This window comes from Sinocyclocheilus grahami, unplaced genomic scaffold (assembly GCF_001515645.1).
Source record: "Sinocyclocheilus grahami isolate Dianchi unplaced genomic scaffold, SAMN03320097.WGS_v1.1 scaffold253.1, whole genome shotgun sequence".
Lineage (NCBI taxonomy): Eukaryota > Metazoa > Chordata > Actinopteri > Cypriniformes > Cyprinidae > Sinocyclocheilus > Sinocyclocheilus grahami.
The window spans coordinates 527653-552423 of record NW_015505432.1 but is presented as its reverse complement, the minus strand read 5'-3'; the positions used below and the strand labels follow the sequence as shown (position 1 = coordinate 552423).

The window sequence follows — 24771 nt, the reverse complement described above, 5'->3', positions numbered from 1 at the left end:
TCACAACGAAACACACAGCGTCTTCACGACATGGCGGCGGCAACAATACTACAGCGAGAATAAAAGTTACGCCTTCTTTCTTTGCGTGAGCATTTGGGTGGCGTTATGCAAATCTTCCCACATAGTGATGTAGATATGTGGGGGCGTGTTAGAATGAGCCGTTTTAGGTAGGTGTGGTTAACTCTTAACTTTTATAAAGAATATCTCTTTGGATTTGAGACTTTAGTCTTTGCAACTTTACAGATCTTCTTTATGCACCAAGAGCTTGTAACACTTCAAAGAGAAAGGAACAATTACAATCACATCATATGACCCCTTTAAAAAACAGAACTGCACACATCCCGCGGAAGAACGTTCCAACCGGAGCTACTTCTCTAAGTGTATGTCTCTGCTGATTCACGCAGGTGTGTGTTACTCCGCAGCGGTGACCAGGCTGCAATAGTCCAAATATAAGTACTTATTATAAGAGTACCGTAGTGATTCGGAACCAGACAAAAACACGGTTTGGAAGATGAATTCATGATGTAATCGCTCATTATATACATTTAGCAAATTTAGAACGCAGAAAGTTACATACTGCTGCTTTAACTTTAAAAATGAGAACCATCACACATTTGATCCTTCTGGTTTTGCGGCTTAATATTTACAAATACTAGTGGGAGTGCTCACGTGTGTGAGAGAGAGAGTGTGTGTGTGTGTGTGTGTGTGTGGAACTCCGCTGTGCGTGATGCAGAGAGCGCGACCATGTAACATAGAGACTGAAATGACATGCCGTCGTGTAAATAAGATAGATAACATAAGGCTATTTAGTTTGCTTAGTGAAAGAACAAGGTTATAGACATGTTCTATAAGAAAGGTAACTTTAAATGACTTCTGTTGTGATCTGGCGCTATAGAGAAAATACAATTAAATAAAATTAACTTGACCTTCAAGGGGGGGCGGGCCTCCCCCCTAAAATAATGGCAGGGGAAACACTGAATATGTAGACCGTGTTGTCCCTTGCATGGTGTGGGACTCTGAAGTCGCTATCACCACAAGGCGTTTCGGCTGCTGTCAGCAGGACCAGCAAACAGTCAACAAAGATGATGCACCCACCCCTAATTAAACCTCTTCACCTCCATTCTGTCTCACTGCAGTTATGGTGATAAGTCGTATGGGCAGCAGCGATCTTACGGACAGCCGTCAGGAGGAGGTGCTGGTGGGGCAGCGTCAGGCCAGTCCGGTGGCTCATACGGGGGGTCTCAAGGTGGATATGTGCGACGCGGTGATGGTAATTCTTTAATTTACTGCTGCATATCTTGCATAGACTTTAATCCAAAAAAAATTTTCTCTTTGATTTTGTCTTAACGTTTGGCAAATGAATCTCAAAACGAGTCCCTCCCCCTCTGTTCAGGTGATACCCGGAGGCATGGTGATGACAGTGGCTCGGACAGGTCGGAGGGTTACAGGGGCAGAGGTCGTGGGGGTTATGACAGCGGAGGCTATGACCGAGGTGGCCGGGGCGGCCCACCCTCCGGTATGGGGTAAGTCTGCCCACCCCAGAAGGTATTACAGCACACTGTTAAAAAAAACAATAATGCACATAGGCCTGAAAACTGTTGACTTAAGGACTTTCCACACTGAGCTATAGACATGTTCTATAAGAAAGGTAACTTTAAATGACTTCTGTTGTGATCTGGCGCTATAGAGAAAATACAATTAAATAAAATTAACTTGACCTTCAAGGGGGGGCGGGCCTCCCCCCTAAAATAATGGCAGGGGAAACACTGAATATGTAGACCGTGTTGTCCCTTGCATGGTGTGGGACTCTGAAGTCGCTATCACCACAAGGCGTTTCGGCTGCTGTCAGCAGGACCAGCAAACAGTCAACAAAGATGATGCACCCACCCCTAATTAAACCTCTTCACCTCCATTCTGTCTCACTGCAGTTATGGTGATAAGTCGTATGGGCAGCAGCGATCTTACGGACAGCCGTCAGGAGGAGGTGCTGGTGGGGCAGCGTCAGGCCAGTCCGGTGGCTCATACGGGGGGTCTCAAGGTGGATATGTGCGACGCGGTGATGGTAATTCTTTAATTTACTGCTGCATATCTTGCATAGACTTTGATCCTAATTTTTTTTTTTCTCTTTGATTTTGTCTTAACGTTTGGCAAATGAATCTCAAAACGAGTCCCTCCCCCTCTGTTCAGGTGATACCCGGAGGCATGGTGATGACAGTGGCTCGGACAGGTCGGAGGGTTACAGGGGCAGAGGTCGTGGGGGTTATGACAGCGGAGGCTATGACCGAGGTGGCCGGGGCGGCCCACCCTCCGGTATGGGGTAAGTCTGCCCACCCCAGAAGGTATTACAGCACACTGTTAAAAAAAACAATAATGCACATAGGCCTGAAAACTGTTGACTTAAGGACTTTCCACACTGAGCGCGATGCGAAAAAGCGGGGTGAATCGCCGACGAACGGTGCTTTCACACCGAACTCGAAACGATTGTTCGCCTTCTGCTGATTCACGCCTGCACGCTAGGTGGTGCCGACCAACAATGCTTTTTTCCTCATATGTATCTCGTAAATGGATTTAACATCCGCTGCTCAATACACGGCATTAAATTAAGATAAACAAGGTTCTACACCAGAAACAAACTATCTATAATGCTTACAAGAATAGGCTACATCCTAAAATATAATTAAGTGCAATTAGCATCAAGCTACACTTGAAAATGTATGTAAACCATCATCGAGTGCTTGTAATAACTTCCGATTGTGATCTATAGTTGATTTTAATTAATAAGCAGACACATGCACTTTGTATGTTTAATAATGCTACACTGCTAATATTTGTCATAAACATCCTTTATTGCTATAAAATTACCATGAGCTGCATACAAAACACATACAGAAAATATGTCGTCATATGTCTGTTTGCTTATTTCATGTGTATAAAAAGAATGAATGCACTCTGACTCATAACATTCGCGCACGTGGAAGAAAACGGCCGGTGCTCTACAGATCACATAATTCAGTGGACAATTAATAGGAATGTTATTCTGTATAAAGAACATGTGAGAATAAATCTGTTCTCAAATACCAACGATAACAAGAACTCAGCTTCCACACTCTTCTCTTCTCCGGGATACTCTTCTTCTGTGTTTGTTTACACTGGTTTTTGAAACGGCGGCACCACTCTTGCCTTTTTGTGCAACAGCAGCTGCTCCGGTCACATGATCCTAGCTAAAAAAAAAACTGAAAAGATACATTGGACTGGTTCGAAAAAAAAACATTCGCATTTTTGGTGCGCGTATGTTCGCAGTCTATGTGGAAGCATCCATAGAAATCAATTGCTTTATTCCAGCACGTCATCGCGTCCGATATTCATTTCGCTTTTTCGCGCTCCGTGTGGAAAGGCCTTTTTATAGGATTTGCTTTTTTTTGGTTCTGGATAACCAATTTGGTCTCATACTTGTAAGTTTGGAGGCTTGTCTGTGCTTTTATTATTTGAAGAGGTCGTACACCATCTGTTTCTGTGAAGTGACACTCCACCCAATGGCATGTTGGTAACTTTATGATAGCTTCTTGTATGATGCTTATACATTTTAAAAGCGTTGAGGCTACAGTAGCAAGGTTTCTCTCCATCTGTAGTCCACATTTTTCTGCATTAAAGGGGTCATGAACTGAGAAATTAAAATGCCCTTTTAACGCAAGAGGTCAGTGTACTATAAAAACATCCTGTAAGTTTCAGAACTCAAAACTTTCTTGTTAGTATAAAAATGACTTATATTGAAGCCAATCTGCTAAACGACAGGTTGTGAAATGTCCGCTTCTGCAGAAGATCGACGCCTGCTAATACAGCACTGCCTGTTTAGCTCCTCCAACCGATTCACACATGTAGTGTAAATAATGAGAGAGGCAAACGCAGGTCTACACCGAAACCAAACAATAAAGATGCTCCAAAGACAAGACGCTGTGGAAACCCCAACATTAGGAAAGAGTGATCAGTGGATTCACTTCTTTTTTTTTTTTTTTTTAATAGTTAGTTTCATTTACAAACAAAGCACAATTCGATGCAGGATCTTCAGAAAGATTGAAACTAAAAGACGATGCTGTGCGACTATATTGGATCCAACCGTAATGTTGCACCACACAAGTGTTGGTAACCGTTTATTACGTGGTTACTATTGGTTTGTCTGTTATTATGGATCGTTTGAGATGTACTGTATATTTATGTGTTTTAAACCCGAAACACAGCAGAGAACAGTCAGAAGAGTACAAAATAAGGCAGTTCATGACCCCTTTAAAATGAATCCCATTCATATATAAGACATGTTTTTTAGGGGTGTAGCGATACTTGTGTCAAGTTTTGATAAGCCACGATACTAAACTCATGATACGACATTATCGTGATATTTTGAGAAAAAAATATTATTATTATTAGTTCTAAGACATATGATTAAGTTAACCAAAATGTGCTGTTGATTTAAAAGGCTCAAGTTGGAATGAACTTGGTGTGGTGGACTTGAGTAGACTTGATCCTGGTCCCCAACACACAGGCCAATGGTCACACCTGAATAAAAATCAATCTTCAATGATTCTGAAGCTGAAAATACAGAATGATGTTAGACACTCATTCTTGCTCTGTCACGGACTACATTACTTGTAAAATCACATACTTCAAAAAAGCAAAGACCCTCAAAGTTTCCCCCGCTTCATTGTTAAACATTATATTCAGCTATATATATATATTTTTTTTTTTTCTTTCTCAGTTCTCATGCTTTCAGTTTTTTGCTGGATCTCATACAGACAAGCCGTGAAGATCCAGCAAAATCTAATTAAATCTAAAATCTATCTCAATTTACTCACTCTCATGTTGTTCTCGCACGGCATGCATGCATGTGAACGTCTGTTTACTATAGTATGCGTGTTGTAAATCTGTGGTCATATAAAACCGCCATATCTCTTTAGAAGACTTGTATTTGGATTAGACTGCTCGATATATTATTTTTAGGATGCCTTTATGACATTAACGACATGAGGGTGAATACATGATGACAGAATTGACATGTTTGGGTGAATTATACCTTATACATGCAGTAAGCTGAGTCTTGGATAAAATGAACTCCATCGTGCATTATGTGCTCTTCAGGCATGGTGCATTATGATAAAATGTTGGCATTGTGTAGGAAAGCCCCAACTAGTGCGCTTCCTCATTTTTATGCTTTTCTCATGGCCAATTTCATTGGCTGGTTAAATTCTAATTCTGAAGAAAACACAACAATCTGAAGTTTCCACTTGTTATCCACTGAAGTTTTTAATGCCGATTTGGAACCTGGTTGAAATCCAATTTTTAGTGCTCATTTCTTCAGGTCTCCATCAGTTTTTCCTCCTTCCCTTTGGGAGAGTGTACAAATTGGAAAGTTCAGCTGCAAGGAACATTTCTCAGTCACTCAACATGAATCGGTGTCTGTAACAGTGTTGTTTCTTTTTGTGTTAACTGGTCTACATTTTATACTACAGGTGTCAAAGTGAGTGAAATTAAAGTTGGACCTCAGCCATTGGAGCTCATAGGCACTCATAATGGAAGGAAAATGTGTGCTCGTCTACACGAGTGCCACAACAGTTAGACGCTCAAATCTAGAGTAAATTCTTGAAGAACTAAAGAGGGAGCAGGGAGGTTGTCCTCCGTGCTCTGCTCTGGTTTTAGTCTCAATTCAGAGCGCATCAAATCTTGACGTTCAACCAAAAAAAGCCGTTCTAATTTGGAAAGAGGCTCGCCACCTTTGGTTTCAATTTGCAATGTTTCATGTACATTTGGCCCATCATATTTAACCCATCTGTCAATGGGAGCCGTTTCCTCAATAGTAGACCCTGAAAGGAATACTGGTAAAGCGGGAGCCTTGAGCTCCCAGGTTTCAACAATGGAAAGCAATCATATCTTCAATTTTTCCTCTGCAGTGGTGGTGACCGTGGTGGCTACAAAAATTACGGTGGTAAGTGATGAGCATCTGTCTCGGTGGGGGAAAGGATATAAAAAAGATACAGAAAGATTAGCTGACAAATGAGCTCTTGAGCCACCATTTTATTTCAACCCAAGGGAACATCACCTTATTGTCTTTATTGCTGTCGTCTCTGGTAATGCTCTTGTTGAGAGAAAGTCTAACAACTACCCAGTTTTTACTCTATAAAATGGTCTTCTTGCATGAGTAAATAGAATTAAATGCCAGTGTTCTGGATGCCAACTGTGCATATGGTGAAGAAGAGACGTGATTTAAATGAATACTTCTCATTTAATTTAGCTAGTCTCACAGAAAATTTCTTGTGGTGTACAAAGGTGTTGGAAATGGCGCAGCAGTTTTGGACACACTGGTGCATAGATTAAACTGTCACTTGTAAAGGTCAAATCTACATAGCAGAGCAGTTTGGTTTTATTCATGATTTTTTATTTTTTTTTATTCATAGACTTTGTAGTGAAATAAAGGTTCATGACTTCATATTGTTATTTCTCAAGTTCTCAAGGTTGTGTTTCCCTTTCGTGTCTTGTTTTTCAGGACCCAGAGAGTACGGTCAAAAGGATGATGGAGGTAAGCGCTAACGGCTGACTTATGAAAGCATTTCACCCTAAATTCAGAAATGGGAACACTGTAGAGAGAAATTGAATTAGCAATATTTTTTTTATGCCAAATTCAGTTTTTTTTAAATTTTTTATAAACAATTTTCTGGACAATTGTACAAATTTAAATTGTACGAGTTTCATTTTTTTTTTTTTTAATAGTTAGTTTCATTTACAAACAAAGCACAATTCGATGCAGGATCTTCAGAAAGATTGAAACTAAAAGACGATGCTGTGCGACTATATTGGATCCAACCGTAATGTTGCACCACACAAGTGTTGGTAACCGTTTATTACGTGGTTACTATTGGTTTGTCTGTTATTATGGATCGTTTGAGATGTACTGTATATTTATGTGTTTTAAACCCGAAACACAGCAGAGAACAGTCAGAAGAGTACAAAATAAGGCAGTTCATGACCCCTTTAAAATGAATCCCATTCATATATAAGACATGTTTTTTAGGGGTGTAGCGATACTTGTGTCAAGTTTTGATAAGCCACGATACTAAACTCATGATACGACATTATCGTGATATTTTGAGAAAAAAATATTATTATTATTAGTTCTAAGACATATGATTAAGTTAACCAAAATGTGCTGTTGATTTAAAAGGCTCAAGTTGGAATGAACTTGGTGTGGTGGACTTGAGTAGACTTGATCCTGGTCCCCAACACACAGGCCAATGGTCACACCTGAATAAAAATCAATCTTCAATGATTCTGAAGCTGAAAATACAGAATGATGTTAGACACTCATTCTTGCTCTGTCACGGACTACATTACTTGTAAAATCACATACTTCAAAAAAGCAAAGACCCTCAAAGTTTCCCCCGCTTCATTGTTAAACATTATATTCAGCTATATATATATATTTTTTTTTTTTCTTTCTCAGTTCTCATGCTTTCAGTTTTTTGCTGGATCTCATACAGACAAGCCGTGAAGATCCAGCAAAATCTAATTAAATCTAAAATCTATCTCAATTTACTCACTCTCATGTTGTTCTCGCACGGCATGCATGCATGTGAACGTCTGTTTACTATAGTATGCGTGTTGTAAATCTGTGGTCATATAAAACCGCCATATCTCTTTAGAAGACTTGTATTTGGATTAGACTGCTCGATATATTATTTTTAGGATGCCTTTATGACATTAACGACATGAGGGTGAATACATGATGACAGAATTGACATGTTTGGGTGAATTATACCTTATACATGCAGTAAGCTGAGTCTTGGATAAAATGAACTCCATCGTGCATTATGTGCTCTTCAGGCATGGTGCATTATGATAAAATGTTGGCATTGTGTAGGAAAGCCCCAACTAGTGCGCTTCCTCATTTTTATGCTTTTCTCATGGCCAATTTCATTGGCTGGTTAAATTCTAATTCTGAAGAAAACACAACAATCTGAAGTTTCCACTTGTTATCCACTGAAGTTTTTAATGCCGATTTGGAACCTGGTTGAAATCCAATTTTTAGTGCTCATTTCTTCAGGTCTCCATCAGTTTTTCCTCCTTCCCTTTGGGAGAGTGTACAAATTGGAAAGTTCAGCTGCAAGGAACATTTCTCAGTCACTCAACATGAATCGGTGTCTGTAACAGTGTTGTTTCTTTTTGTGTTAACTGGTCTACATTTTATACTACAGGTGTCAAAGTGAGTGAAATTAAAGTTGGACCTCAGCCATTGGAGCTCATAGGCACTCATAATGGAAGGAAAATGTGTGCTCGTCTACACGAGTGCCACAACAGTTAGACGCTCAAATCTAGAGTAAATTCTTGAAGAACTAAAGAGGGAGCAGGGAGGTTGTCCTCCGTGCTCTGCTCTGGTTTTAGTCTCAATTCAGAGCGCATCAAATCTTGACGTTCAACCAAAAAAAGCCGTTCTAATTTGGAAAGAGGCTCGCCGCCTTTGGTTTCAATTTGCAATGTTTCATGTACATTTGGCTCATCATATTTAACCCATCTGTCAATGGGAGCCGTTTCCTCAATAGTAGACCCTGAAAGGAATACTGGTAAAGCGGGAGCCTTGAGCTCCCAGGTTTCAACAATGGAAAGCAATCATATCTTCAATTTTTCCTCTGCAGTGGTGGTGACCGTGGTGGCTACAAAAATTACGGTGGTAAGTGATGAGCATCTGTCTCGGTGGGGGAAAGGATATAAAAAAGATACAGAAAGATTAGCTGACAAATGAGCTCTTGAGCCACCATTTTATTTCAACCCAAGGGAACATCACCTTATTGTCTTTATTGCTGTCGTCTCTGGTAATGCTCTTGTTGAGAGAAAGTCTAACAACTACCCAGTTTTTACTCTATAAAATGGTCTTCTTGCATGAGTAAATAGAATTAAATGCCAGTGTTCTGGATGCCAACTGTGCATATGGTGAAGAAGAGACGTGATTTAAATGAATACTTCTCATTTAATTTAGCTAGTCTCACAGAAAATTTCTTGTGGTGTACAAAGGTGTTGGAAATGGCGCAGCAGTTTTGGACACACTGGTGCATAGATTAAACTGTCACTTGTAAAGGTCAAATCTACATAGCAGAGCAGTTTGGTTTTATTCATGATTTTTTATTTTTTTTTATTCATAGACTTTGTAGTGAAATAAAGGTTCATGACTTCATATTGTTATTTCTCAAGTTCTCAAGGTTGTGTTTCCCTTTCGTGTCTTGTTTTTCAGGACCCAGAGAGTACGGTCAAAAGGATGATGGAGGTGAGCGCTAACGGCTGACTTATGAAAGCATTTCACCCTAAATTCAGAAATGGGAACACTGTAGAGAGAAATTGAATTAGCAATATTTTTTTTATGCCAAATTCAGTTTTTTTTTATTTTTTATAAACAATTTTCTGGACAATTGTACAAATTTAAATTGTACGAGTTTCAGGATTAATTTAAAATTAAATTAATCCTGAAACTCGTACAATTTAAATTTGTTAAGAGTTTGACATTTTAAAGGGCCCTATGAAATTCATATGCATACATTTATTTACCAAATCCTTTGTTTGCCTTTTACATTTTTCTGGATTCCATTTTAGAGTAAGTTTTAATAATCAAAAATCAAGTTAATTGAATTCATGAAAATATCCCAATTTATTAATTTTTATACTATAATAGGTATCAATAAGTTGGGTTTTTTTTTTTCTTTCTTTAAATTGTGTAAATTTCAGTAATCAAGTGTAGACCTAAAACATTCATTTAATTTATTTTAATCAAAAGAATATTAAACCCTTTAATTTGACAAACAGTGCTGCACAACAGAGGTTTACGGTTAAATTTAAAACATGGAAGAATTTAATATATACATTTATTACGTTAAGACGTTATTAAGTTTATTACGTTAAGTTAGTATTTTACTACTGCACAAGAGAACGTCTGTCACCATTTTATTTTGAAGTGTTGCTGTAAAGTTTGTGTATGATAGTTTTTCTGATATGAAACGATCAAAGTGAAGTGTATGAAGTGACTCAGAGCAGCTCTGGAGTGGTTATTAGTGTTTGTCCTCTCGTAGTGAGATGGCAGAGGCTGAAATCACCGCCTGCGCTTCACTGTGTGTGGAGTCAAATAAATCTTGCGTCTGCACCATTCACACAGACACGCAGAACATGCAGGAGTCGTTTAAATAGTCTTTTTTTTGGTTTAATGTTCACAGAAACTAGTCCATATTGTGATTTGACTTAAAGTGAACTGATCTACTTTTGATTTGTTCACCCAAAATTTGACATTCCGTGGCATTCCACGCTATACAGTAAATTCTGTTTTTATAACTAGATTCTGTCCATGTTTTTCTGCATCTCGTAAATCATAGGGCCCAAAATATTGAGGTATTGGAAGTTAGCATGCAGTGTAAATATTGTAATAGTGTCTTGACTCCAATATGAGATTCTCCTCCCAATTACAGATGGCGATCAGGATAACTCGGACAATAATACCATCTTTGTCCAAGGGCTCAGTGAAGACGTCTCCCCTGAGGAAGTGGGCGACTACTTCAAACAAATTGGAATCATTAAGGCAAGTTTACTCACCTGAAGGTCATGAACTTCAGAGACCTGAAGAATCCTGCTTTACAGCAGATCTGCTCTAATGACAGGTCAATAAGAAGACTGGCAAACCTATGATCAATCTGTACTCTGATAAAGCCACCGGACGACTGAAGGGTGAAGCCACAGTGTCGTTTGATGATCCTCCCTCAGCCAAAGCTGCCATTGACTGGTTTGATGGTAAGAGAAGCTTTCTTGCAGTCTCTGGCTTGAAAAGCGTTATAAAAAAATAGGGCTGATTTTGGGTCTCTTGTTTTGCTGGAATACAGGGAAAGAATTTAAAGGAAAACCCCTCAAGGTGTCGTTTGCTACCAGAAGAGCCGAGTTCACCCAGAGAGGAGGAGGAGGAGGAGGGGGAGGGGGACGAGGACGTGGTGGTGGTGGTGGTGGCGGTATGTTTTGGAAATCTGACTCTTCTTTGCTTGTATAAAACAAAACCTGTTTGGTCTTTCTGTAATCAGTTGTTGTCTTTGCTCGCAGGTTTTCGAGGCAGAGGTGGCTTTGGTGGAGGTCCCTCGTTTGACGTCAAGGGTGGAGACTGGCCTTGTCCCAACAGGTTCGGCGCGTGTAGCTATTTGTGAATCTGTTTGAGAGCGATCTGTTGTCGTGTTGTATTTATTGATGAACCATCTCTTGCAGCTCTTGTGGCAACATGAACTTTGCCAGAAGATACGAGTGCAACAGGTGTGGAACATCAAAACCAGAAGGCGATAGTCATGGAGATGGTAAGTATGATGCTCGAACATGAGCTGAAACGTTTGACCAATAGAGGGAGCAGTTTATGGAAACTTATTTCTGCCATGGGATAAAACTTTTTTTTTTTTTCTTCTCTCTCTGTTCAGTTTCTTGCAATTCTGTGGGGAAAAAATCAGTGAAAATTGTGAAATATAAACTCCGTACTGCAATAAACTCAGAATTGCAAGATACAATTCTGACTTTCTTGAAATTCTGAGTTTCTCACAATTAAGATTTTACACAATTGCAAGATATAAACTCAACTGCAATTATGATTTATTAATTTTTTTCCACAATTGAGATTTTAAAAGCAGAATTGTTTTTTTTTTATTTTTATTTATTTTATTTTTTTTGCAATTATGATTTTTTTAGACTTGGAAGATCTGAACTCAGAATTGCAAAAAATAAGTCAGAATTCTGATATATATATACAGTGGGTACGGAAAGTATTCAGACCCCCTTAAAATTTTCACTCTTTGTTATATTGCAGCCATTTGCTAAAATCATTTAAGTTAATTTTTTTTCCTCATTAATGTACACACAGCACCCCATATTGACAGAAAAACACAGAATTGTTGACATTTTTGCAGATTTATTAAAAAAGAAAAACTGAAATATCACATGGTCCTAAGTATTCAGACCCTTTGCTGTGACACTCATATATTTAACTCTGGTGCTGTCCATTTCTTCTGATCATCCTTGAGATGGTTCTACACCTTCATTTGAGTCCAGCTGTGTTTGATTATACTGATTGGACTTGATTAGGAAAGCCACACACCTGTCTATATAAGACCTTACAGCTCACAGTGCATGTCAGAGCAAATGGCTGCAATATAACAGTGAAAAATGTAAGGGGGTCTGAATACTTTCCGTACCCACTGTATATATATGTGTGTGTGTGTGTGTGTGTGTGTCAACTGTGAAGGGAAAAAGTCCAAATAGCGGATAAACTCAGAATCTCAGAATCCATCTTGCAATTCTGATTTTTCTCGCAAATCATATTTTTCAGAGAATTGCAAGATGAAAATCAGATTTGCCGTTTTTCTTGCCATTCAGAGTTCGTTTACATCTTGCAGTTATTTGAGATTTCTTTTTTTCTAACAACTGATTTTTTTTTCTCAGATTTGCGAGATGCTAACTCGGAGAATAAGAAAAGTCAAAACTTTCACAATTCTGATCTTATGTTGTTGTGAAATACAGACTCATTTGCAAGGGGAAAAAGTCAGAATTGCGCAATGTAAATTCGAGCTCGGAATTCCATTTTTGAATTCTTTTCTGCAAGAAAAATAGACAGAATTGAAAGTCAGAATTGTGAGATGTTAACTTTTTGCAGTTCTGAGTTTACATCTCAATTTCAAGCTCTGAATTGGTTTTACATTTCAGAAATCCATTTTTCAAAATGTATTTATTTTTTCTGCCACGGGGAGAAAAAAAAAAAAGCAATTGCAATATCTCGCAATTTAGCCTGTTTTCCTCAATTGCCAAAAAAAAGAATTGTGAGTCTCCATTCCTTATAATTTTTCTTATCCTGTGGTGGAAACGAGCTTCCATAGCATTCACAAGATATTTCGGCAGAGCAGGGGCAAACTGCAGTTTCATGTCAAGCAGAAGTTGTCCACAACACCGTGTTTTCCACCTGACTGTTGTAGATCGTGGCGGTCGAGGCGGGTACGGAGGAGACCGCGGGGACCGCGGCGGCTTCAGAGGCGGCAGAGGAGGCTTCCGGGGTGGAGACCGTGGAGGATACAAGATGGGTGGAAGGTAAAGAAACACCTCTGTTCTACAGTCATCCGAACTGCCACGCGTTTTCTTTGATGTTTGAGTAATGCTTGTCTCCATCCCACCCCAAAGGGGAGACCACAGAGAGGAGAGACGAGGCCGGCCGTACTGAAGCCTTCACGTGGATGCCATTCCAGACCTGTTTGTTGTGGGCTGGGGATGAGAGGGTAGGGTTCAGGGAGAGGTTTGTGTCTGCAATCCTTTCTGTTGCATGAGTGTCCTGCATATACTGTCTGAAATGAGCAGTTTTCCCCATAAATGTTGAATCTACTGTGAGGGGCTGAGTGAAGGGAACGGGATGAATTTGGTCTCTGCCACTTTGTACAACTTCAGTCCTGTAAGGAAACGGCAGAGCTGGCCACAGATCAGCTTTAAAGGGTTATTTTGCTCTGGGGGGAGGGGCCAGATGTTATTTTTGTTACTTTTTAATTTCCTGACTTGTTGAATTCGGCGTTTAGTGTGTGTGATAGATTTGTGAAATGCTTATTGTTTTGTAAAAATCAATCCACAAAAACTGTTTTACTTGTTTCTCTTTGTTTTTGATTTCTTTTTGCAAAAAAAAAATTAAACACCCTTTTGATCTTACTTGTTTCTGTCTTTATTCTTTGAAGAATGTAATGCTATATGCAGTATATAGCAACATTAAGCTGCAATAAAACCCTAATGTGAGTGCTTAAAAACGCCTGTGAAATTGGAATATATAGTATACTTGTCATAGTTGCAGTATACATAATTACTAATGTATCAAATACCGACCTCTGCTTGGTTGAGTAAGAGCCAGTGAAATACTGAGTGCACCACATATATATATATATATATATATAAAAAGATTAAAGCAAAAACAACCCTTATTTTAACTGTCTCTCTTGCAGTATAAAACAGCTTGATGGGCACCCAAATTGTTACATTGTGTTTTTTTTCCCCTGTACAATCTTACCCGGATCACACTGTATCAAAAGCTTTTCATCACTATATAATCTATTTGTAAATTTCCAAGAAGTTCATGGTCACATGAATTGGAAGTTTAATGGCATTTGTAAGCATTTTATTTCATGAAATGATGATCTGTTAATCATTAGGTAATATGTTTATCAATAAACATTAACAAGCACATTATCTCACATTTTTAGCTATTTGAATATATATTAACTAATGATCGGTAAATCATGTTAATGATTTATTAATGAAAGTTGTTCTAAAGTGTTACCAAAAAACATGTCTTTGGTTTGTCTTCATTGTATGATTAATTATACACATTTTGATTAAAGGCACAATATGTAAGATTTTTTTTATTTGCTTGTGTACTTACATTATCCCAAATGTTTTGAAGAATGTTTAAATCCAGAGAAATAAGCAGTTTTAACGGACCGTGTCCATTGTGTCGCGTGCCAATGACATCATAACCCCTCGATTTTTCCGGTTTTATTTTGTTGAAAACATGGAAACCCCAAAGACGCTTTAATATGCTATGCATTTTATTAGACAGGTGACGAACGCGCAGAGTAGCATTATAACAGAACTTTCAATTAGTATAAAACAGCGCTGCTTTACCCCACACACGCACGACCGGAAGAAGCAGGAGCGGTCGACTGTGGCATAATAAAATATGCGCCCTCTAGCCACAAAAACTTGCATACTGTGCCTTTAAAGCTACAGAAGTTATTGTCAAAAGCAGTGTGATTTTCTCTTTTTCTTTGCTTGTTTGATTAACATTGAGGACACAGACAGCAGCAGGTTTATTATATCTTACTTACATCTGATTTTCTCCCAACTGTTTACAAGCATTAAAGACATAACTGAATATGTTTTACGTGAATACTCTCTGTGATGGGCGTGCTTGACAATTTTGTGTGTATTATGACCATTTTAGTGAAATAAGACTGCAATAGCACCCTGACATGACCAGTGTTGGGGAAAGTTGCTTTTAAAAGTAATGCATTACAATATTGCGTTACTCCATAAAAAAAGTAACTAATTACGTTACTTAGTTACTTTTTATGGAAAGTAATGTGCTACGTTACTTTTGCGTTACTTTTTAAATCTGGACAGGGCTTGCTTGTTTGTTTTTAATATAAAAAAGTTATATTTTTGGCAAATATAAAAGACTTTTCACACCAAAATTGAAATGAATAAGCCTCAGGCTGAAGGGAAAGTACAGTAGAATGCAGAAGAAGAAGTTTCAACACACTTCAGCCATAAACAAATGTTTGTCTCGAGTAATTTGTGCTGATTAGTACGCTTGAACTGAATCATCGAAGCTCAGAAGCAAATATAGAATGGGATTAAATACATAAAGCATATTTGTGTTGTTTAACATTTAATTATTGCAGGTTTGTGTCATATTCTGAGTTGCATTATTTTTATTCATTTTGAGGAATACTGAATCTGTGTGTTTTTGTGTGAGTGAGATGAATTAATGCATATTCATATTTATTTTAGAACTACAGTAACATCTGATTTCTCTCAACATGGGGACAGCAGAGCTGTCAATCAATACATTGAAAATAAAAAAGTAGCTTGCGTTACTTATCTGAAAAAGTAACTCAGATATTCTCTTGTAAATTAAAAAGTAATGCGTTACTTTACTAGTTACTTGAAAAAAGTAATCTGATTACGTAACTCGCGTTACTTGTAATATATTACCCCAACACTGGACATGACAGACGGCTTTATATGCGCATGCATGTGTGCTTGTGCTTTTTCATGGCTAACTGCGTTTAATAACTCTTTTTACCATCAAGCATTTCCCTTTTTTGATGTTCTCATTCATGCATGTTTCTTTATCAATCTAACGTAAATTACTTTAAGCAGTCCTGCGCTGGGTGGATACCCAGATAGCACATACAAGTCGCGTGGATCTCTGTGTGATGTCGTCTTTTTCTGCTGGAAGATGTATATTTTAGGGCGTTTGCTCATCTGCAGTATGTCGCCGAGACGTCCCTGCCAGCTGTTAGAACGACACCTAGCCTATGTATTTGAAATGTAAACAATTTAGAACGTCAAAAGCTCTTCCCGCGTGATTCAACCCAACCATGTGCTGTGAAGAAGACTTGCTGTGGCAAGTTGCGAGGGAAAACTAAGTGTGTGGTGCCTGCGATCGGTTTTATTATAACTTCCAAATTGAGTTGTGTAGGTTGATCTATGACCTGTTTGTTAGCTAGCGAGTATACCATTGTTTCGGGTGCGTTTTGGTTGGGCAACTGGATTTCTAAAGGGTTTAACTGATTTTAAATCTCATTTAAGTTCTTAACAAGTTATTGATAACGGCTGATGCCATGTTTGATTATGCTTGACCAATTTGAATCCTGTTGTAAATTATTGCAGTTGTACTTGACTAAGGCCTTGGTTATACTCAGTTCGGATGCGTACACGGACAGCTGTGGACTACTTGTATTTATACTACTGAAAGTGTGTGCTGGGGTCCGCTCTGAGGACTTTTTCCACACGGCTTGAACAGTAAACAAACATGGCGACGTCCATGCAGGAGGAAAAGCAATTTCCCTCCATGAATTATTGCACATCTAGCTGTCTTTATATTGTTTTATCGACGGATTGTAGAGGTGCGGGTAGCGACGGACTTCTTCGCACAGCCTCTCTTCAAATTCGACGTCCATGTTGTTTTTCCAGCGCGTGCACAGTTGGTGCTTTTGTAGCATAGTGACTGCACATACTTGTCCATGCGCTCACAAAAAATGGGAGGCATGTGGATGTCCGCAAAGAGCCTCCATGTACACCCTCCGATGAAGATTTTTGTGTTACGTGGACCCTAGCGGACCCTTGCGCACGCAGAAATTATAACAATAGCTTAATGCTGTAATGACAATGTCATTAATTATATTCCTTGTATTTGTACAACATTATTGAACTCACCTATCAAGAGTGCTCCGATGTTTGATTTTCGGATCGCTCTCTAGCCTCCCCTCCCGCACAAGTTCAGCTGCCAAGCGACAGTTTTCTTCATAATTTGCCCACCACTGATGGATAATCTGTTCACCTTCAACAGGTACATTTTGAAGTAATATTTTAGCATTAAATTGACCTGTGTTCATTACACTACCGGTTAGATGTTTGGAATAATCAAGATTTTTGGTTACACTTTATTTCGATAGTCCACTTTAGACATTCTTCTAACTATAAGTAACTTTGCAACTACATGTCAACTACATGTCAACTAATTCTCATTAATTTGCATCTACTGTACATGTCTACTTACTCAGAGTAGACTGTTAGGGTAGGTTTAGGGTTAGTAGAATAAGTTGACAAAGAAAGCGTTAGAAGATATTAAGCAGACAGTCTACTAATACTCTACTAACTGCTAGTTGACATGTAGTTGCAAAGTTACTTACTGTTAACAGAATGTCTAAAGTGGACTATCGAAATAAAGTGTTACCAGATTTTGTAATGTTCTTGAAAGAAGCCTCTTATGTTTATCAAAGATGAATTTATTTGATTGAAAATGCAGTGTAACAGTAATATTATGAATTTATTTATAAGAACCGTTTTCTATTTGAAGATATCATTTACTTCTGCGATGCAAAGCTGAATTTTCAGTGTCACATGATCTTCAGAAATCATTCTAATATGCTGATTTGCTGCTCAAGAAGCATTTCTGTTTATTATCAAAGATGAAAATGGTTGTGCTGCTTCATGTTTTGTGTAAACCATGGTACATTGCCATTCGAACGTTTGTGGTAAGTAATAATTATTTTATTTGGCTTGGACACATTCAATTGAAAATTAACAGTAAAGCAGAGTTCCTATTAGAGATGCACTGATTGCAATTTTCTTGGCCGATCCTGATTTCCGATGTTTTTTAAGTGTGACCTGATAATACTGAATTTTGCCGATTCTGATTTTCTTTCTAAGAACTATAATTGACAACATATACAAATCTAAAAATCTAAGTTACAGATGTTCTCTCACTTAAACGACTCTCAAAGTAAAGTGCTCTGTGACTGGAAAGAGGTAGAAATTAGTTGCTGTATGTAAAAAAACAGAAGTCATTTCCCACTATGTTTATAAATGGGCATTTTTCCCTAACCTTATTAAATGTATGTGTCATCTTTCATATCACATTTTTACGTTATTTCAATTAATTCAGTTAGAATAATACGAAACTGTAGAGTTGTTACCATTCAAATGAAATCAGTATCAACAAACTGCAGGAAACACAGAAGCTGCATCTGAAGTGGCATTAGATGTATTTACACAGACTGTTTGATGAAGCTGAGGTGCCATAAATGCATTTACACAGCAAATGTTTAAATAACGTTATAAGATTAATGTTTTAAATATTTTTTTGAACATACAAATAAGAAATGTTGGGGAAAAAATGCAATGATACTTTTAAATACGAAACCAACCCACCAGTAAGTGCCGGCAAATGAATGAGGGAGTCATTTAGTCGTTCATTTAACCGATTCGTTCAAATGGATGATTCATTCAGAAACGAGGCAAGTGAATGGATTACGGAATCACTGCATTCATTCAGTACTGCTGTGTTGCTCACAGACACACAAAAGTTCTGCTGTGGCTTTGATTGAAGCTATTTTTGTCAGAGAAATTGAAGAAAAACTTCTTGAAGAAATCAGTGTAAATCGTGCTGATATTCGGGAAAACATCTTGGTTGTGTAATGTTGCTTATCGGCCTCTATGGCCGGAGCCCTATAACCCCCCCAAAAAAATACTTTGGGAGAATATTGGCTTTTGAGGCCCTCCAGGGGCAGGGTGTGAAAACAACGGGCCTCACTGGGGTGGACGTGGGGAATGGAGCCTTCCTTGGGCTGGACGTGGGAACTGGAGCCCTTTCTGGAGCGGACTCAGGGGCTGGAGCCGACACTGGAGCGGGCTCAAGGGTGCGGATGAGAGTGGAGAACAGTCCTTTTCTCCTCATCCTCCTCCTTTGGTTAGGAGTAAATGAAGCGGCCGGCAGGCTTGACTGTGGAGCGGCCGGCAGATTTGATGGCGGGCTGGTTCTGGATCGGGGCTGGACACTCTCCAGACACCGGAGGATCCCTTCCCTCGGGACGGAAAACAAAGCACTTTCAAAGAAGGAAACAAAAACACGGGGAGAAGGGGCGGTGCTTACTGTTTTGGTCTTCTGTCATGATGTTGCCTACTGTGTCGGAGCGAAGAAGACGTAGGAGAATTCACCATGAGAAGTCTTTATTAACAATAGAACCCAGGAACACGCATGTAGTAACGGTTCAGACAGCACGCAAGACTCAGGAAAACACAGGGCTTAAATGGGGAACCAAACAAGGAAATTAACTAGAAACACCTGGAATCAATTTCACACCCAGACATGAGGGAAGAGCTAGGACACATGGGAAACAGAGCACGTGGGGGAGGAAAACAAACACACAGTCCATGGGCTTGACAGTTGGGGTGAGCTAGTAATGCATTCTGGGGTAATCTTCTTTTTTAAGCAGTAATACGTTCGTTTTTTGAGTGTAAAATCAACAGTCTTCTCCAAAGGCAAGATCTTCCAACAGCTGCCCGACGTCTCCTTTGTGCAGACATTACAAACATTGCAAACACTGTGGAAAACTGTACTAGGTAGGGTTGTCGAGTTTCTGATGCTGTGAGGTGTTAATGCACCTGTAGCTCTTATCTCTTTTTTTTATTTTTTATTTTTTTATTGCACAACTTATAATCATATAATCATATAATATAATCATAAAAGATCAGGGAAAGATGGTTGTATCTTTAAATGAACAATCATAATGACAAAAAAAACAAACAGAAAACAAATATAATGCGTACATCATAGTATGAGATTATATACACAGAAAAAAAGCACAACGACAAGGTTAAATATCATTGAATAATCATACTAGTCATATAATCATAATGCATCAAAAATACAATTTTTTGTTGTTGTTTTTGTTATTTATATGCCTGAGGGACGAAACAAGAGAGTTAAATTCAACAAGAAAAAGAGGAAAACAAAGGAGATTTAAGCCAGTTTTGCTTGGGGATGAAACATTTTGCACATAAAATAAAGAAATTAACAACATATTCAAGAGATAATGATTTTGGGTTTTCGTAATAAAAAATAGCATCTTTAAGGCTAAAACTGTGGGTCATATTAGTAGGGTTAAAAATATATAAACTTAAATCAACCCAAAATGTATTGGTTTACTACAATCACAAAATAAAAGGTCTTCAACAAGACCACAAAATGAAATTTCATCAACATCAAAGCCGCCATAGACTGGCCCCCTGCACAAAACAGTTTGTGTCTATTTGAACACAATATTGATAAAGTTGATATGTCATTAATTTGTGATTAATCAGATTAATCAATCACCACATTGGGTAATTAATTAGTTGTACTAGCTGGGAATGTACTTAAGTGTTATGTGTGGTAGTCTATTTAACATAAACTACATGTGACCTAATCCATGTAAAGTAAATGAATCCAACAATCTGAAACAAATATATTAAAAGTATTTTACTGGAAGATTTGAAAGTTACTTCTGAGAATCAAACTAGAGCTAAATTTAATCAAAAAGACTACGAGTCGAGTCTCTATATGATTTAATTGGTCAGACGGCACAGTTTCACCGCTGTCTGTATATCAAATCCAAACACAGCATAGAGCGGCTGAGTGAATGTGGTCTGGACTCTGTGGATGAGGCTCATTGTGTCAGAGACGCTGTAGAAGGACAGAATCCCTGCGCTGTGATCCACAAACACTCCTATTCTACTGGACACACGGGTTACAGGAAGGACAGTCTCGGTGTTGTTGTGCCAGAATGAGCAGAAAGTGGGAGTGCAGTACAAATTCCAGGATTTGTCATTACGTCCAGCTGCACATTCAGATCCACCTCCCTTCCTCTTGATGCTCTTATATGTCACTGCTATATCCACTCCTGACGTCCCATCACCGCTCCACTCCACCTCCCAGTAACAGCGTCCAGTCACACTCTCTCTACACAATGCCTCGGCCCAAGTATCAAATCTGTCTGGATGATCAGGATACCGCTGATGTGTGTCAGTGACAGTCATCACCGTGTTTCCTTCAGACAGATGGAGCCAGTTAAACACTGAGTTTGGATCCACAGTCAGCAGACCAGAATCTGATGGAGAAAAATGCGTAATTATTCATGACCTTCCATGATTAAATTAACATTTTAACAGGGTCTAAATGTCTGTCTCTCTAAATGGTGAAATCATCAATGAAACCTCAAAGCATTTGAAGTAGATTTTTACTGTTGTGCACAGGTGTAACTAATTACAGTAATCATTACATTTATGATTATTTTCATTATTGATTGTCTCATTTATTTGTTGCGGCCCATGTATTTTAAACACACAGTAAAAAATCTAAAAATCATTCCATTAATTTAGTGTAAAACAATGTAAATTTAGTGTAAAACTCTCCCGCTAGACTGAATTTTAGAACTCACATTGGAGAAACTCTTCTCTGGTCTGATATTCAGGAGCGCCAATGACCCGGACGGTTTTCACTACGGACATCAAAACACATGCATTTTAATTCTCATGTCAAGAGAAATTAAACATTCAGCTGTTTATATATTTAACAAATGGTGCTGAACTCATTTCTGAGAGTAAATCAATGTTTACCTGTTCCAGATATGTTTTCTATAGTCTCTGTGCAGAACTGCAGCAATTTGTCTCGGAGTCGAGAGACAGACTCAACTACGTTGTTAAAAGAGAGATGAGAACTGACAGTGAAGCCGTCTGTAGATTCAGAGAAAGAGACAGGAGGCCAACTCTACAGACACAAACTCTCTGTTATTACAAAAGCTTGCTCTCTTCCCCGTCCTGCATTTGAAAAGACCTCTGTTACCTGAAGGAAAAGAACATGATCCTGTGCTTCTGAAAACTGCTTCAGCTCAGTGTCTCTCCTCTTCAGATCATTGATCTCCTGCTCCAGTTCCTCTACTCGTGCTTCAGCTCGACTCACTGCAGCTCTTTCCTGATCTCTGATCAGCTGCTTCACCTCAGAGCGACGTTTCTCAATGGACCGGATGATCTCAGTGAAGATCCTCTCACTGTCCTCCACTGCTGTCTGTGCAAAACGCTGTAATAGGACACACATTACAATCAATCACACAGTGGCTTCAGTGGGACTATAAGAGCTCCAGCACTGGAAGAGGGTTCAAACTGAGACTCAAACTTCTCTTCTTCTCCAAACTCACCTTATGAGACGCCACAGCCTCTCTCAGCTCCTGAAGATCTTTCTCTCTCTGCTGGATTATTTTCTGGAATTGTCTCTGTTTCCCCTCCAAATGTCTCTGCAGGGAACAACAACTGATTAAATCAACAATAAAAATAATAAATAAATCAACACTACCATTCAAAAGTGTGGGGTCAGTAAGGTTTTTTTAAGTTACGAAGCTGAAAGTTCAATGCAAACAGAGATATCGTCTTTTAAAATTCTGTCAGTTTAATGCCTACAAAAACGGCTGGTAGGAACTACAACGAGCTACTTCCCGGGTTCGTGACATCACAAACCCAGATAAACCCCGCCCTCGGAAACATGCAACAAAGGGGGCGGGGCCATTCTGCGCTGCTTTAGAGAAGAGGAAAAGTAAACTAGAGGTGCATGTAAAAATCTGTTAGTATATGAATCACGATTCTGTCTTCTAATGATTCTAATGGATTCACAAGATTCAAAATCAATGTTCTAAAGCAGAGGTTCTCAATCCTGTTCCTCTCGTCCCCCTGCTCTGCACACGCTCTCGCACTAGAGGTGGTTTAGCCAATCACAACACACTGGGCTAGCTAACCAATCAGAGCCCATCGCCTATTTCTGAGGGCGGGGCTTCATAAAAGAAGGAAATGATCAGCGTGTTTCTCAGAGAAGGGACAGAGCGGTCTGGAATAAAGGTAAATTATGTGAAAAATAATGCGTTTTTTAAAAACAAAGCATTAACACGTGTTAGACTGCACCCCATAAACACAATCAAGCCTAGAAAAAAAACACCCCTTTAAGCTCTTTAAAAACAGTATAACATTATTACCATTTAAAAATAACAGTATTATGTCAAAACGCAATTAAAGACATCAGTTTCTCTGATTGAGAGAAAAGTCACATAACAACCGAAGAGAGAAACAACATTAACTATCTCTCATTAGTTCCAGTACTTTACCTGTTTCTCTGTCCTCGCTGCTACAGTTGATACAGTGTCATGATTTTTGTGTTCATCCACCAAACACAGCACACAGATACACCGGTGATCGGTACAGCAGTAAACTTCCAGCATTTTATCATGTTGAGGGCACATCATCTCCTGCAGTCGTCCAGTGGCATCCATAAGATTGTGTGCTTTACCTCTGAAGAGATTCTCATGCTGTTTGAGGTGATTTTGACAGTAAGAGCTTCGACACTCCAGACACGATTTCACTGCTTTCCGTTCAATTAAAGTGCAGGAATCACACTTTACATCTACAGATCCAGTGTGATGGTGAAGAGTAGGACCAGGAGGAGCAGCTTGCAGTCTCGTTTTCTTCAGTTTCTCCACCATTTCAGCAAACACCACATTCTTACCTAAAACAGGTCTTGGTGTGAAGGTCTGTCTGCACTGAGGACAGCTGTAGATTCCCTTCCTATCCTCCTCGTCCCAGCAACCAGAGATGCATCCCTTACAGTAACTGTGTCCACAGGGAATCGTCACTGGATCCTTCAGTAGATCCAGACACACTGGACACATGAACTGATCCTCAGCCCAGGAGATACTGGCTTCTGCCATTTCACTGCATGAACACAGACAGAGAGACCTTAGGCATTGCAGCGCTCCTGATGACATACTTAAACAGTTAACTCCACGAATTTAAGTCTAAGCTCAAAACCTATATGTTCCACCAATATTACCTGTTATAATGTTTTTTTTATTTTTTATGATACTGTATTATTACTGTGATATGCAACTGCAACCACATGTTCTGGACTTGGAAAATGTCTTGTACATGTATGTAGGAATGTATTTGCTTCTGTCATTGTGCAGTGTCCTTGAGCTTGGGAAAGGTCCTATATAAATTAAACGTAATATTATTATTATTATAAATTAAACATAAAAAAAGGAAACTCATTCTGAAAATTAAAAAAAATGCTATATATTAGGGTGACCATATTTTAGTTTTTCAAATAGATGACAGTAGGGGGCGGGGCTTTGCCTAACAGTAGCAAGGTTTTTGTTTGTTTGTTTGATTATTTTGTTTTTATAATAAATAAAAAGAAAATAAGTAGAAAGAATAGAAAAAGAATAGGGAATGCTAGTGTTAGAGGGTCATTTTTAAATAAAAATAAAACAAGTCAATAGAACAGAAAAAGAATAGAAAATGCAAGTGTTAGAAGGTCATTATTTATAATAAATAAACAGAAAATAAGTAGAAAGAATAGAGAATGCTAGTGTTAGAAGCTCTTCTTTCTTTATAAATAAAACAAGTAGTTAGAATAGAAATAGAAATAGAATAGAGAGTGCAAATGTTAGAGGGTCAAGTTTTTTTTAATAATAAAAAACAAGGAGATAAAATTAGAAGTAGCATTAGAATAGCGAGAGCTAGAGCTAGAGGCTCAAATGAAGATGAAAGAGATGTGTTTTCAGCCGTTTCTTGAAAATATTAAGGACTCCGCTGCTTGAATTGAGCTGGGCAGGT

At 38.6% G+C, this 24771-nt stretch overlaps 2 protein-coding genes across 4 annotated transcripts in view; one reads left to right on the top strand and one right to left on the bottom strand.

The window, feature by feature from the left end:
- LOC107598573 (RNA-binding protein FUS-like) overlaps positions 1-13682 on the top strand; it is a 15695-nt gene extending 2013 nt beyond the window's left edge. For 2 of the 3 annotated variants that reach the window (XM_016289947.1, XM_016289946.1), the window contains exons 6-16: positions 1137-1270; positions 1394-1523; positions 5940-5974; positions 6533-6565; positions 10488-10597; positions 10677-10806; positions 10896-11018; positions 11107-11182; positions 11266-11351; positions 13011-13122; positions 13213-13682. In XM_016289947.1, coding sequence (XP_016145433.1) covers positions 1137-1270; positions 1394-1523; positions 5940-5974; positions 6533-6565; positions 10488-10597; positions 10677-10806; positions 10896-11018; positions 11107-11182; positions 11266-11351; positions 13011-13122; positions 13213-13252 — 1009 coding nt within the window. In that variant the 3' untranslated portion in view covers positions 13253-13682. The remainder of the gene's footprint in view (positions 1-1136; positions 1271-1393; positions 1524-5939; positions 5975-6532; positions 6566-10487; positions 10598-10676; positions 10807-10895; positions 11019-11106; positions 11183-11265; positions 11352-13010; positions 13123-13212) is intronic. The other variant, XM_016289948.1, reaches the window with a different exon arrangement.
- A 7000-nt stretch (positions 13683-20682) lies between these two features.
- Positions 20683-23864, bottom strand: LOC107598667 (tripartite motif-containing protein 16-like). Its single transcript, XM_016290060.1, has 6 exons — positions 23265-23864; positions 22311-22406; positions 21959-22192; positions 21733-21883; positions 21555-21614; positions 20683-21224 (listed from the first exon to the last, which is right to left on the bottom strand). Exons 1-6 carry the CDS (start codon positions 23862-23864, stop codon positions 20683-20685), a joined length of 1683 nt encoding a protein of 560 aa, XP_016145546.1.
- Between the last annotated feature and the right edge of the window lie 907 nt (positions 23865-24771).